The 16121-nt window shown below is 41.1% G+C and overlaps 1 protein-coding gene across 1 annotated transcript in view; it reads left to right on the top strand.

Moving 5' to 3' along the window:
* Nucleotides 1-16121, top strand: part of Tnfrsf21 (TNF receptor superfamily member 21) — a 69777-nt gene that overhangs the window by 18785 nt on the left and 34871 nt on the right. Inside the window, exons 2-3 of the mRNA XM_015487836.2 lie at nucleotides 2446-3094; nucleotides 4588-5082. Of these exons, the coding sequence (XP_015343322.1) occupies nucleotides 2446-3094; nucleotides 4588-5082 (1144 nt within the window). The remainder of the gene's footprint in view (nucleotides 1-2445; nucleotides 3095-4587; nucleotides 5083-16121) is intronic.

Genomic DNA, 16121 nt, shown 5'->3' with positions numbered 1-16121 from the left:
GAGAGAGAGAGAGAGAGAGAGAGAGAGAGAGAGAGAGAATATGAACATTCTATTTGTACTTGCCAGGAACTAAATATATACATATCCAAAGGCAGGCCCCCCAATGATCCACCTCTTCCCGCTATACCCTACCTGCCTATGTTACCACCCAGTAATTTCTATTGGGATTAATGCACTGATTAGGTTAAAACTCTCATAACCAGATCATTTCACTTCTAAACTTTCTTGCATTGTCTCATATGAACTTTAGGGGGATACCTTATATCTAAACCATATCAGATGTCTACTCCCAACCCCATGCATACTCATAGACAGTGCCATTTTATGACCTGTGCTTGATCTGCAAAGCCACCCTCCTGGTGTGTTTGTGTGACTGACTGCCCAGCCTTCCACAGAGGAAGGGGGGCAGACTTAGGTCACACTGCACATCAGAGTGTTCATCCCTGACCACCACTCCCAGGCCAGGATTCAGATTCTGTTGCCTGCTTTCATTTCGGTTACCTTATAAATCTTTCAAACTTTCCAGGATGCTGTGGCTATATAAAACTGCTTTTGCATGTTGATGTTACATAATAAAGAGCTCCAAGTAGCATGCAGCAGAGGCCCTGGAAACCTCTTTGACCTCATCTTCAGTTTTGGGGTGATTGGAACTAATCTTGTTCTTGGTATACCTGCCAAATTAACTTGGCCTCCACAGGACAATTCCCTCTACCTAGTGCATCTGCTGTGCTCAGAAGAGGGTGGCTGGAGCTGATTTTCTAAGTAGAAGAGGTGAGAAAAGGAAAGGTAAAGCCAGGAGTGAAAAAAGGGAAGGCATCACAGAATTTATTATCAAATTAAGCTTAAGAAGATGAAGTGAAACTTTTTTTTTTTCTTTTGGTCTCAGATTAAAGAAAAACCTGAATATTATAAGCCAAAAAGTGTTTGTTGTCACTTAACTGGAGGTTTGTTTGGGATAAGAAAAATTTAAGGGAAATAATTTTGGTTCAGATGGTTAAATTCTGGGGCAGGGGAGGAACTGAACCTTGGATGAAGTGTCAAGATGCTAAGACAGGAACTCTAATCACTTTGAAAAAAAATCTAGGTTTATTCTCTTAGTTACTGGTACAGTGGTAAATTTAGCGTGAATTTGCCTGGGCAGGTAGTTGGTAGTTTGAGGCAGCTATTGTTTTCTTACCAACTTTCTCCATTTCGTAGAGGACAGTGAGAACTGCTGAAACCTCTCAATCTTCATTACTGCAGAAAAGCTTTCTATTCTTACTCCTCCACTTCTCAAAGGACCTTGGGATTTAGTACCACAAAAATAATTTGCTTTCCCCTAGAGTTTTCATCTTGAAGCTAGCCTAAAATCCTTTTTGCTGAGTGAAGTTTCTGTTCTATGAAAGAAATAGAAATGTCTATTGAGTCCCTCTTGCCGGGTCTTCGTGGCTGCAGGCCCATGACCTAGCAGCTGCAGGCTTCAGAGGCTGTATAAACAGGGTGTGAATATAAAAGCATCAACTCTGTTATTTAAAGCACATTACCAGGAATGCCAAGGGCCTGCCTCTGTTTTGAAAAAAGAGGAAGTTTAACTTCATTTAGAAGAAGGCTTTGAAAAAAAAATCATGCCAGGTCTACAGGTTAACCCTGACCATGCAATATGGTGCTAGGAAAGTGGTAGCTTGAATACATGCCATCTTGGTTCTCAGTTGCTTTGTTTTGATATTGAGAAATGACAGCTTAACATTTGGGTCAGGGAAAGGAAGACAACTATTCACTTATTTTCTTCTTACATTTAGGATTTTTTACTTCTATATAGGACCACCATCATCATTATTATTATCATTATTAGTTTATGGTACTGAGCTGCATCCCTAGCCCATATATACCATTTTAAAATACTATCCACAGAGTGCTTTCATATTCATATTCTTAATTGATATTTTGCTGGGGGAACGGGTATCAGGGATTGAATTCAGGGACACTCAACCACTGAGCCACATCCCCAGCTCTATTTTGTATTTTATTTAGAGACAGGGTCTTACTGAGTTGCTTAGTGCCTCACCATTGCTGAGGCTGGCTTTGAACTCATGATCCTCCTGCCTCAGTCTCCCGATCTGATGGGATAACAATCGTGTGCAACTGCGCCCGGCTCAGTTGATTTTTATAATCAATTTGAGAAGTATTGTCAGCTTCATTTTACAGATGGAAATGGGAAGCTGAGGCAAAGGTCAGCTGAACCAAAGCCTCACAGCCAGTAAATCAGGCACTAATGTGTGGTTCAAGTCTTCGTTTCCCTCTTCCTACCATCTTGAGGTTATTGCGTCAAGTGGATGTGGCATCGGTCAGATCTTTAACAAGAAGGATGGTGGTGGTGTTGGGATTGCTGGTCCTTTCATCTCCCCTTTTCCTATTTAACACCTTCTTGGTTTTTGTTCCTTTCCCTTCCCCTTTTATTTCTTTCAGCTTGGATTCCTTAGCACCACCTCGGCTCAGCCAGAACTTAAGGTCCCAAGTCTCACTGGCACATACCGCCATGTTGACCGTGTAACTGGCCAGGTGCTAACCTGTGACAAGTGTCCAGCAGGAACCTATGTCTCCGAGCATTGTACCAACACAAGCCTGCGAGTTTGCAGCAGTTGCCCTCCAGGGACCTTTACCAGGCATGAAAATGGCATAGAGAGATGCCATGACTGTAGTCAGCCATGCCCACGGCCAATGGTTGAGACATTACCTTGTGCTGCCTTGACTGACCGAGAATGCACTTGCCCACCTGGCACGTTCCAGTTTAATGGTACCTGTGCACCCCATACAGTGTGTCCTGTGGGCTGGGGTGTGCGGAAGAAAGGGACAGAGAACGAGGACGTGCGGTGTAAGCAGTGCCCTCGGGGTACCTTCTCTGATGTGCCTTCTAGTGTGATGAAATGCAAAACATACACAGACTGTCTGAGTCAGAACCTGGTGGTGATCAAGCCGGGGACCAAGGAGACAGACAACGTCTGTGGCACACACCTGGCCTCCAGCATGGCCCCGCCTTCCCCTGGCACAGCCATCTTTTCACGCCCTGAGCACATGGAATCCCATGAAGTCCCTTCCTCCACTTATGTTCCCAAAGGTAATTTAACCTCATGGATTATTTCTCTGAGGAAAACTTTGAGCCCACTGGAGGTACCATGAGGGGGCTTGTATCAAGGATGTGTTCTCCATTTTGTGTATTCCAAAGTCATCCCTTGGAGAAGAGCCCTTCATTTTGTGGCTAATTAAATCTGGCTTCTTTCGAGTTGTTAGAAACATTTAAACTTAGGAGTTTTCTATTAGGAGAGATCAAATATCTAAAAACTAGGTCACATCAAGCTAGAAAAATAAGAACCTAGAGAAATAAGGACAGCATATGACCTCATGTAAGTCACTTAACCTCTTCAGGTCTCAGTTTCAAACTTGCTAAGTGAGTGATTTAAGTGTTTAAGGTTCCTTCTGGATTGTTTTCTAACATGGAATAACCCTGGGTGGACACCACTGGAAGGAAAGAGAGAGAGAAAGGGAGAAATTGCCATTACATCTGGAAGGAACCAATGAATCTAAGGTAGGGCAAAGAATGTAAAGGAAAGTTAGAAGCTTCAGAAGACAAGCAAATATAGAACAGATTGAAGATGACTAGCATTCACATCAGGAAAAGAATAACTTAAAGTGTTTTTTTTTTTTCAATGATCTTAACTTTGTGCCCCTCATCAAATATCCAAGTCTTCCTGAGATTCCATTTGAACCTCTGGCAGAATATGGAGTTAGCCTTTATTTTTAATCCTTTTGATGAAATTTAATTTTTATGAGATAATAACCAACTTGAGCTGTGCTCCCCAGCAAACTCCCTTGTGTAAAGATATTTGACCTCTACCATAACACTATAGGGAGAACTTTTTTACATCTGCCATTTTGGAATAAAGAAACAGACACAAAGAGTTTGAATGGCCTTTTCAGGGAATGGCACAAGGCCAAGTTTTGTCCGTGGGGCTTCAAATTCCCATTTTTTACACTCCTTAATGAAACTACTTGTGGAAGCTTCTCTGAAGGAAGTCTACTCATGTCAGCCCCAATCTTGTTTAATCTATTGATAACAGGTGCTACAAAAGTTCTGCTCTATTTTATTCACTGACCTGTTCTACCAAACTTTCCACTTAATCAGACTTGGATTTGTATTTGATCTCTGTTCTTTATCTTAGTAATATGCTCCTCATTGCATCATGAAAGAGTCTAAAGAAAGGAGGAGAATTAACAAAGGAATTAAATTTGAACTAGTTTTCTGAATAATCAAAACAATTTAGAATTGACTGGAGCATTGAACACACATCTCTCCACTCAAGATGTGACACTCAGATGGAGTGGATCCCTGAGTGTGCTCTTGCTTTTTGTGCAAGAAGTGAGTTTAGCTATTCAGATTTTACCTTCTAAATAAAGGTGCTTTTCATAAAAGGCCTTTATGAAAATGTGCAACATAATTTATTATTAAGCTTCAAAGTTCTTCTCTTTGATTATCTGGCCAGGGAGAGGAGGGAATATATAGATCCCCAAATATGGAAAAGCTCTTCCCTGCTCCTTACTCTTTTTTTCTAGGCATGACCTCAACAGAATCCAACTCTTCTGCCTCTGTTAGACCAAAGGTACTGAGTAGCATCCAAGAAGGGACAGTCCCTGACAACACAAGCTCAGCCAGTGGGGAGGAAGGCGTGAACAAGACCCTCCCAAGCCTCCAGATAGTCAGCCACCAGCAAGGCCCCCACCACCAACACATCCTCAAGCTGCTGCCATCTATGGAGGCCACCGGGGGCGAGAAGTCCAGCACACCCATCAAGGGCCCCAAGAGGGGCTATCCCAGACAGAACCTGCACAAGCATTTCGACATCAATGAGCACTTGCCCTGGATGATTGTGCTTTTCCTGCTGCTGGTGCTTGTGGTGATAGTAGTATGCAGTATCCGGAAAAGCTCCAGGACTCTGAAAAAGGGGCCCAGGCAGGATCCCAGCGCCATTGTGGAAAAGGCGGCGCTGAAGAAATCCATGACTCCAACTCAGAACCGAGAGAAGTGGATCTACTACTGCAATGGCCATGGTGAGCCTTCTTTTTTCTCCTTTCTTACAGATCTCCCTGTCTTTCCCTCAGGTCATTTTTTTATAGGAATGGGAAATGCAAAGTTTGCGGAACCTCCTTTGGTACACCAAGTGTTACTTGATCTAGTCGTGTTATGGCAGATGATTCTAACCATCTCACCAGAAAAAAAAGCATTCAGAGAGAATAACTTCTCTGCCATTTCCTCCAGCACCTTTAAAACAGGAGAATGTTGTAGAATCAGTTGAGAGCTGAGAGTAACTCTTCGGGACCTTGTTTGACTTGTCATTTAATAAAGAAGGAAATGTAGTCCAGGGAGATTTGACTCAAAACAACAGGCTAGTTGTTTGTTCAGGACAGATGGGACGAGACGGCACATCTCCTGACTTTTGGAGCCTTTCCTCTTCTGATGTCATTGTGCTGCTAAAAAAAAAAAAAAAAAAAANAAAAAAAAAAAAAAAAAAAAAAGAAGAAAAATGAAACAAAACCCAACTTGTAAGGTTTGAATCTGAATCTTACTTTTCAATTCCAATTGCTTTCCTCATGTGCAACCCCCCCCCCCCACCAACACACACACTTAAATTTTAGGACCCCATTTTCATCAGAAAGATAGGGTGGGCTCTTGGATGACAGATGCTCACACTGGGTTGGTCTCTATATCCCTTGTCTAGTAGTTGATGTGTGTAGATATAGGCTGGAACATTTTAGTCTTTCCTCTTTGGAGGGCAAAATGCAGCTCATAGAACTTGTCCCAGAGCCAAATTGAACCTGAAGATTGCAGTTTTCTGACTATGGCTATAACTTCCTATTGGGGATGCAAATCAAGTCAAGATGGCGCCTGGCAGTTTGCCAGGAGGAGTGGTTTGTGAAGCAACACCAGCGAGCCATTAAGATGGTGGGGATTCCTTATTGGCTGACTGCTATATCTAGATGATGTTAATTGAGTCAAGCTGTGTGTAATCCGTTAGGTATATACCCCTGCTGCTCCGTAATAAAGTAGTTCCTGCTTGAACCTTCAAGTTGCTTGTCACCTCCCGGTTATTTGCCCAGTGGGACTGTGGCAACTTCCCTTTCTTTAAATCCTAAAGGAAATTCTAGTCCAGTTTTGGTAATCCCATTCAGGTGTTACTTTTCCCCTAAAAGAATAAAGATGTGTCCCTAGATATCTAAAAAGTGATTTGGCCTTTTCTACTTCATCTTAAAAATGCTTATGCCATTTGACCCAGCAATTCTATATTAGTGAAACTATCATAAAGGTAAATACTTCCCCTCTTCCCCGTCAGTGCCAGTACAAAAATTTTAATCTTTAACTCAATATTATGTATAATAAACATTGGAAATAACCAAAGGACCAATTTTAGGCAAATACTAAGGAAATTATGGACTATCTAAATAATGAATATTGTGTTGAAATTGAAGATTTAATGAAGCTTTTGTTTTTACGTATGTTGTAGGAAAATGTTATATTAAGTTAAGAGAAAAAAACCCCACCAGGCTACATTCTTTATATAACATAATACCATTTCTCTTAAAACTTTAAAGATTGAAAGGAAACATGCCAAAATGACAATTTTTTTTCTAGCATTATGGATTTATATGGTGGATTTTTCTTCTTTATTAGTTTTCTGTACTTTCCTTACATTTTCTATAATGAGCACATGCTGCTTTTATAATAAAAAAGTTAGAGAAAGTTAAAAAAAATCCATCCACACACACAACTCTTTTTGCCTCCCTTGCTGACTGGTGTGAATGATCTAAAGCCAAGTGGAAATCAGACTGAGGCCAGTGTCCTACCTGGGATAGGGCCTATGCAGACTTGAATAATAACTCTGTGCTAGCTGAAGAAAGCGTCAGTTCTTCTCTAATTGCAACCTTATGGAAAGTTGTAAGACTAGTAAAAAGAATACCTGTATACCTCTGCCCATATTGTCTTTCTTTTTTTTTTTTTTTTACATTTTACACTTTGCTCTGTTTTTATTTGCTTTCTCTCTAGAAAACCATATGTAGGGCTTGGGGTGTGGCTCAGTGGTAGAACACTTGCCTAGCATATGTGAGGCATTGGGTTCTATTCTCAGCACCACATATAAATAAATTAATAAAATAAAGGTCCATCAACAACTAAAAATAAATTTAAAAAATATGTAGAAAAATGTAGATTTTTATATAATAAAATATGTATTATAGAATAATTAATTATTTAATATAATGATATATAACATAGGGAGTATATACATACATATATGTGTGTGTGTATACACACATACACACATATAATTTTCTGAATCACTTCATGGCCCTTTACCCCTGAGTACTTCAGGGTCTATTTCATAAAAATAAGCATATTCTCTTGAAAAAGCACAATACAGTTTTTAACTTCAATAATTTAACATGGGTCCAATATTTTGCCATCCACATTTCAGTGTCATATGTTGACCTGCTAAGGCCCTTGATAGAAAGAACACTTTTTTCCTTGAGTATTGGATCCAGTCTAGGATTAGATACTGCATGAAATTGTCCTGTTAGTTGCCAGTCAAAATATTTGTTCTGTTCCTGATTTACCTCATTAGCAAAAGCAAATGTGAACATCCTGTTAGATTATGTAAATATTTAGAATTGTCCTCTCCTTATTCATTTTATTAAAGAGGCAAATCCCTTCCTTTGGTTGTTGCATTTATAGGTTTGGTTACAGGAACTGCATTTATGAAACTCTATTTTGCAGTGTAGTTTTCATCATGCTTGAGAACACAGAAAGTTGTAGAAGTAAAAGCTGGGCCAGCAGCAGAAAGCAATTTAATAGGGTGACAGTAGACACTCTTATGGCCACTGTATAAACTATAATGCTATATAACTATTATGCCTGTGCCCTTAAAACAATATCCTATTGTAAAAAGAATGGAAATGCCAAGTCAAAATAAATCCAGTGATACCCTCCGTGAAAGCAGCAGTTCAGCAATATGCCTTTCAAACTTAATCACAGTAGTCGCATTCAGGTGTGGCTGTTTTTCCACAGCTTTGCCTCTCCCCCTGGGTTTTTGTGTTGGGGTGTTTATGTTTAAGGTGTTTTTCTAAGGAAGGTCTTTTCTTTCTAAATTGCTAGTCTCAAAGGTACAACCAGGTAAAATCCTATTACAAAGAGAGTTTCTGTTTGGTATAAGCCATTCCTGGTGCTCAGAGTCCTCTAGAAACAAGGCCTTGTTGATCTGATTGCTCTGTGTTCTGGCCAGAAGATTATCCTGAATAATAATATTTCTTCCTGGTTCTTGTCCATTCACACTGAATTGTTCATGAGGATGAGGGTGGAGATAAAATTTCGGAACCCTGGTTGCTTTCTATGAGAGGTTCTGTGAGACCTCACTTACCCTGTGCATGTTAAATAGGACAATCAGAGGGCTGCAGTCATAGCTCAGTGGTAGAGCCTTGCTTACCACTGAGTGTGTGTGTGAGGCACTGGGTTTGATGCTCAGCACCACATAAAATAAACAAATAAATAGAAAAACGCCCAGTTTGAAACAAAACAAAAAAACAAAACAAAACAGGACAATCAAGTGCTCCTGATTGCCAAGTAGACCCCCAGTGCTCAGCAGCAAGGCCATGGATGCCCACCATCTCTCCAACAAGGACTTGTATTATTACTCAGCTCTACTCAGCCCTCTCTGTCTGCCATGGACTTTTAAAAAGTTGAAGTCCACAAAACTGCAATACTACTTTCATGGGGTCCAAATGTTGGAAATATAAGATGAGGCCTTATATGGCCAGGAGGATGGAAGAATGAGGTCCTGTGGTATTTGAAGTCATTGAACCATTGATTTTTTTTTTTTTTCTTCTGTTGACTTATAAAATGATGTTGGTGTTAGGGATTTAAGCAAAGATCCTTTCTGAAGCCAGAGTGATTTTGTTTGGGTAGGTTGGGAATGGACTATGGTTTCTTACAATAAATCTATTTCAGCAACAAGAATTGCAAGTCCCTTCAGAATTTTTATATACCAAAATCTACTTGTGAGTTTATTACCGGGTCTCAGTGTCATCAATATCTAAGTTGATTATTACTGCTCAAATTGTCACACTCTTGTCATTTTTGGGAGGGGAGGGGAATGAATTCCTTTTTGTAGTATGACTCCAACATAATGGGTAAGTGTGGGAGGTGATCCAAATGTTCTGTTTAATTTAAAATTAAGATTAATATAGGCTCCCATTAATTGGAAGGTTACATGGAAAACAATTTTTTCATTTGAGCTATTTTGCCACACACACACACACACACACACACACACACAAAAAAAACAATAAAAGCAAAGAATAAAACTTAATTTCCTCACAACTGGCTGTGCATTGCCCTGACAAAGTCTCAAATGATCTTAAAACAGTCACTTTGTTCACTTCCTCATCACTAGAGAAGAGAAACTGTAGTCCAGTCCTGGTTGAGAATGGGGTGACTGAGAACAGGGGCCAACTGCTGTCTCCTCATTGTTCATTCTGATTTGTGCCATAAGATTTACCTCTCCTTCCTGTCAATCTCTCCTCTTTCCCTTCCCCACATCTTTTTTCCTGCCACCTTGCATCTTTATTTGCTGTAAGTATGACATTGGGTTCTCAGAAAGCTGTTTCCTAGCTGTTCCCCTCAATATGAGGGGGAGTTTGAAAACCAGGTGAAGAATGAAAAGTGCCCTGGCAGGACTTATGGAGGAAGCTCTGGAAAGCGGTTAAAGGGAGCAAAGTATCAGCTGTTCCTGTTTCCATCATGTTTCCATTTTCTTTCAGACTTTAGGCTGTGAAGAAAAATGAGAAGAAAAGGGTGAGAAATGAAGGAATTGGATTTATCTAGTTTCCACTGTGTTTCGTTCCTGATGAGCCCGTTCTTCATTGCTCTGCCTGAGGGAGCTAGTAAGCTTTGATGGGGAACAGTGATCCACCTGGGTAGTTACTTAAGGCACATGACAGATGGAGATGACATCTCCTGTAAGTGGCCAGGAGCAGGGATTGTGAGAGCAACTGGGGCACGGTCTCAAGCAGGCTGTTGCACTGTAGCAGCAAAAGGACAGGGGTCTCATTCTGGAGAACTAGATTCCAAGATGCTATTTCTTAATTCCTTTAGCTTTTACCATTTGCCACTCTGTTTGTGACTTTGTAGATTTTCTCAATCACAAAACTTATAAATTCTTAGATAGCAGACATTGGGTCATACTCTGTGTCTCCTGTGCTTGGTCTTTAGCTCAGGGCTCAAGGAAGGGTGATCTAGTTCTGAGCTGGCTCCTAAGGTGGCCACTAGCCACATGAGCTATTTAATTTAACACTAAATGGAAAACTCAGCTCCTCCGTTGTACCAGCCACATCTTAAGGGCCCAGTAGGCACACATGGCTAGTAGTTACCCTACTGAATGGGACAGCCACAGAGTGTTTTATCATCGTAGAAGTTCTGTTGGCTGGCATTGGTCTGGGGCACCCATTATCTAATTAAGATACTTATTCTTTTCAAGATTGGATTGTTTTGAAGCCTTTGAACCATTGAATTTTTTTTCTTCTGTTGACTTATAATGATGTCTGTGTTAGGGATTTAAGCAAAGATATTAAGGTTCTTTATACTAATTTGCCTTAGATGCCCAAAAGAATTATTTTTCAGAGCTAAAGGAAGTTTCCCATGCTACCAGCACTTTAACCTATGCAAAAACAAACTAGGAAAAGATTGCTGATATTCCCCATCTGATTTACCTCTGTCACAGTGAACACTGACTCACAGATACTGGAGAGCAGGGTGTTGCAAAGGCCAAGGCACTTTGTACCTGTTCAAATGCTTGTGTTCAACTGTTATAGAGGGAAATGGAGCTATGTGAGTGACCTTAAGCTGAGAAGACTTGTGGGAGTCCTGCGGCTGGATCTGAGGTAGGAAAGAGACAAAGAGTGGAGATAAGGATTTGGAGGAAGAAAGCAGCATCATAGACTAGAAATTCTGGGCTCTAAAATTCTGATTTGCCGTTTCTTAGTTATGTACTTTTCATTTAGACCTTTTATTCTATGGACTTCTGTTTATAAGATTAGAAAGTTAGAAAAAGGCATTACAACATGCAGATACGAGCAAAGACTCTAGTTCCACTCCACCCCTGGCTGTGTGGCCCAGGGCAAGTGATTTCGCTGTTCTGCATTCACTTTCCTCATGTATCACGTGGAGACAGCGCAAGTACACAGGCTGCGGTGAGGATTAAGTCAGGATATGTGTGCTCCGTGCTTAGCACATTGCTGGCCACGTGGTCAGTGGTCTGTAGGTGCTGGCAGTGGTAAGGGTGAGGTCAGGATGATGGAGATGACGCAGAAGGTACATCAGTGTCCTTTGCTCATGTCATCTTTATCTTCATCCTCTCTGGGTCTATTTTCTGATTTGTAGAAATAATGACCACAAGGAAGGCAAACTTTAAAATACAAGCAGCTGTTCTTGGGGTCAATGCTGCTAACTTATAAGGGCTTATTAGAAATGTGGTTTTTCCTGCATGCCAGATATGAGTTTTAACTTAATGAGTTTGCTGTTGTACCCTCTCAAGTGGACAGAGAACCTCTTAGATAACCCAAGAGACTCCATTCTTACTCTTAGAAATGAGTCTATCTTCTCCACTGTAATATCTTCTGTAACCTACCTTCAGCAGGGATCAGCAAGCCAAGAGATATTTTAGGCTTCGAGATTTATACAGTCTGTGTTGAAACTATTCAGCACTGTTTTTATAGCCTGAAAAGAGCCAGAGACAGCATGCAAATGATGGGCGGGGCTGTGCTCCAGCAAAACTTGATTTGCAAGAGCAGGTGGCTTATCCTGCAGGCCATAGTTGCCAGCAGGGGATGTACACCATAGATCCCTGGTCTCTTAGCAGTTTCTACTCCCTCACCTTCTGGTGGCTTGCACAGCTCTGAAAATCAGTCTGATTCTTCTTGGAGCCTTTCCAGCAGTCAGTGCTCATCTTTACCTTTCATGGTGACTGTTTTCCCAGTCTGCTGTCAAGACGAGTAACAAAGCAGAACTATCAGAGTGGTTCTGATATGTGACAATTAGGAGGACATGCCTGTTATCTTAAACACTGTTCTAAAATCCATCCTTCTCCTCCTGATAAATGCCAGCTTTTACCCAGAATCTTATATGTAAGTCCACCCCACAGTGTGCCTTTCATGGACCTACTGCCACTTGGTTTCTTTGCCAAACTGTGTGCGTTGGGGGGGGGGGGGGGGGGCAGGGTGGCTTGGGTTCCAATTTTGCCTACTATTTTTATATCTATTTGCTCAGAGAACTGATGTTCTTTGAATGGAGAGCAGGACCAAGAGGAGTAGTGGACAAATGCATAAATGCCTTGGAGCCCAGCTCCACCCCTGTCCTCTTCAAAAAGAAATGGAGAGGACTAATTGAGTCATATGGAATATTTTAACTCCATACTCACATAGTGCTGCTTGAGACCTGGGAGGAAGGGAGGAATGCAGGATGTATACACAGAAAAAGGACATCTGCAATGCAGTTCTTTAAAAAAATATGAGAATGTTTAGCAAAGGCATGGGCTCATTTCTTAGAGGTTGGTTTGCAGTACTGAGGAACAGCTGTGGGCAGCAAAAATCACATTTGGCTGAGAGAGCTGAGGTCCAGATCTGTCTTGCTATGAAAAGGCTGGGTGATCCTGGCCAAGGCATGCTCTGTCTTTGGAGGTCAGCATTCTTAAATGAGGAGACTTGAACCCATTGCAGGAGGGTGGTCAATGTGACAGTTTATTTTTGCTTTCATTTAGTGTGCCTGTTGGCATACTGTTATCTGTCAGGGTAAATGCTAGCTTGATGGATTTTGCAATGGCTTGTAGCATGGAGAGCAGCATGCTGCTAGTCAGAAGGAAGAGGCCAGGCTTAATTCCAAGTTGGTGCCAAAGAAGGACCGTGTGCTCATAGTAAGGTAAAAGAAGTTTTCTCTAGCTTATCAGAAAGTGACAGCAGGATAGTAAAAATGTCTACTCAAATTGGGACACATGGTTGGGGAAGACCAAGAGAATGTTCAACAACTGTGTGCTTTTAGGGAGAACATGACACACATTTGTTCTGTTAGAGATTGAACAGTTATTACAGAACAAATGTTTTGAGTCTTTAAGCCTCTACAAGTGTGTCACTAAAAATCATAATTATCCAACATGCACCTGGATTACAAAGGAATTGTGATGCCCTCTCTGAGGATTTCATTCTGTTTTTTTTGTGCAGAGGGACACCTTGGTCTCATGTGGTCCAGCTGGCAGTGGGCACATGTCCTGGCAGTCACTCCCTCCCAAGTCCTGCTATGTATTACTTACTAATTAAGTAGGTTTAGGCTTGGGATATATTGAAGCCATCTTCACTTCAATATATTCTTTTCATGGCTCATTAGGGTCAATATAAGTCTCCCTAGAAAAGGGCTTCCTAAATTACGTGTTTTCTTCAGATTAGTGCATCTTTGTAACTAACTCATTGGGACTTTGTGCTTACAAGGTAATCTAAAAGTGATGCTTGAGGATGGAGAAAACTGTCACTCATATAAGAGTAGAAAGCTGGAATTACAGAAATAATTTACTTTGCTTCCAGAAAGATGGTGTCAGCTGGGCACAGTGGTACATACCTGTGATCCCAGTAGCTCAGGAAGCTGAGACAGGAGGATGGCATGTTCAAAGCCAATCTCAGCAATTTATTGAGGCCCTAAGCAACTTAGTGAGACTCTGTCTTAAAAAAAGCAGTGCGGTGCTGGGGGTATAGCTCAGTGGTAAAGTTAAATCAGTGGGGGTTAAATCTCTAGTACCAAAACAAACAAACAAACAAACAAACAAAAAAAACCAGAAAGACTTTGTCCAAGTACTTGTACATAGAGTATATCTTTAGCAAAGATGACCATGAGTTTCTTTAGGGAAAAATACTGTGATATATTAGGTTAGAGAATGATTAACTTTGTTTTTGTTACATATCTTTCTCTGATCTTCTTTTTGTTGTGTTACATCTGTTTGAGTTATTATTATCTGTATATTGAACTGTTCTCCTAAAAATAAAAAATGAATTGGTCAGTCTGTTAGGTTCTGAATTAATTGTTCTTTGGCCAAAGCAGGGGAATATAATGTATACGAAGCAAACATTTCCTGTGTACATTATGCTGTCCTGCTCTGCGGTGATGGGGTTGGCGGGGGATGTTTGGGATAAATTTGTAACTAGGTTCACCTTTAAAGAATCCTAAGGTCAAGGAAGGACTAGGAAATTTTACACAAAGATTTATTATTAAACCACTTTTGTGGTGTTTTCATTTAATTTTATGTATTTGAACACCAAGTTCAAGGTGCACTGTCTTAGGACCGGGGCTTACTAGACTTTAGTAACATGAACAGTGTTTGTTTTTATTTTATTTTTGGAAAACTTACAAGCAGTGAAGATCACAGGGTGGGTGGGGAGGGTGGGAGAGGGAGAGAGAGGGAATGAACAAGAGTTAGAAGAGACTCATTGAGTCCAATCTTCACATTTTACACAAGATAAAGCAGAAGCATAGGGAAGAGGGGTGATTTGCTCAGGATCATGTGGCTTTCAGGGATAGAAGGGAGCCAAGGGCTGTCTCTTCTGACTCCTGGGAAAGTGCTTTTTATATTTTACCTGTTTCTTTTCTGGTCAAAGGACTGCTAAGTCCAGAGGCTGTTGTGGTTTGAAAACAATTACTCAAATTATTTGAATGAGCAAATGGAGAGGTCATGTGCTTGTGAAGTTGCTGGAGACTTAGGTTGGAGGAGCACAAGTCCTTTTGGCCTTCAATGGGTCATGGGGAAGATGAGGAAGATGGAAGGTATGTCTTAGGAGCATCCTTTGACCTGATTTCTCTCCCTGGAGTGCCTTGCTGAGAACTGTGATGGTCCATAGAGTGAGAATAAGGAGCAGGTGGCATGTGTCCACCTTTGCTAAGCATTGTCACTGAATGATTTCAGGCCATGGAAGGAGAAAAAGCAGTGGCCATGAGATTAATGAGGAGGTCTTGGCTGAGGTGAAAGGAAATGATAGAAATTTGTTAAACTCTTGCAACATGCACATCACCTTCCCACTTTTGCCTAGAGGGGGTGAAGGCACTCCCCTTCCATTTCTCCTTTCCCTGCAGTCTGTGAGCCTATCCCCCAGAGGTTCAAGCAGCTTCTGGCTGCTCTTGACATTCTCTCAACTTTCCTTGAAATTTTCCTTGTCCAAGATACATCTATAAGAAACTTTCTTTAGAGGAACTTCATTGTTGAGGCATTGATTTGTAAGGAGGGAGAGAAATAATAATTCAAACTTATATATGTCAGGCACTGTTCTATGGAATTTATATTTATTTTCCCATTTTGTTAATAGAATAACTTTATGATGTGAGACTCATGACTGTTTTACCTATCAGGAACAGAGGCACAGAACAGTTGAGTAACTTGACTAAAGTCACACCACATGACCATGGTCAGCCTGGGCAGGCACTTAGGCATTCAGTCTTGGACATGAGCTGGTAATTAGTGTGTTCCATTGCTTCTCACTCCTATCCCTCCCGCTTTTGGAGAAGGTGTTGGGGTGTGTGGACAGAGAGTTGGAATCTAGACCAACACAAATGTACTGTTGCAATGTGCATTTGCTTCATTTCTTTTTGTCTCCCTTTCTGTAATTCCATGGTGGGGAATGGGAACTAGTTCTGTCATTCCATAGTGGGGAATGGGAGCTAGCAGGGAAACACATTAAAAATATTTATATTGCTGGTTGTAGTGGCACACGCCTGTAATTCCAGTGGCTCAGCGGGCTGAAGGCGGAGGATCACAAGGTCAAGGTCAGCCTCAGCAACTTCGTGAGACTCTAAGTATCTTAGTGATACTATGTCTCAAAGTGGAAAATGAAAAAAGGGCTGGGGATGAAGTTCATGGGTAAATTTCCCTAAAAGATGGGATTGATGACTCTTAGTCCTGGGAGGCAGTATGGTGCAATGAAAAAAGAGAACCAATGAGTCAGATTGAGCTGGGTATGGAGTGTCAGCACTAACCATATAACTGTGCCCAGCAGCTAGGACTGTCCTTGGTTTGCTC

Source organism: Marmota marmota, unplaced genomic scaffold, assembly GCF_001458135.2.
Source record: "Marmota marmota marmota unplaced genomic scaffold, marMar, whole genome shotgun sequence".
NCBI classification, from domain to species: domain Eukaryota; kingdom Metazoa; phylum Chordata; class Mammalia; order Rodentia; family Sciuridae; genus Marmota; species Marmota marmota.
The sequence above is the reverse complement of the archived record's forward strand: the minus strand, read 5'-3'. Positions and strand labels throughout refer to the sequence as shown.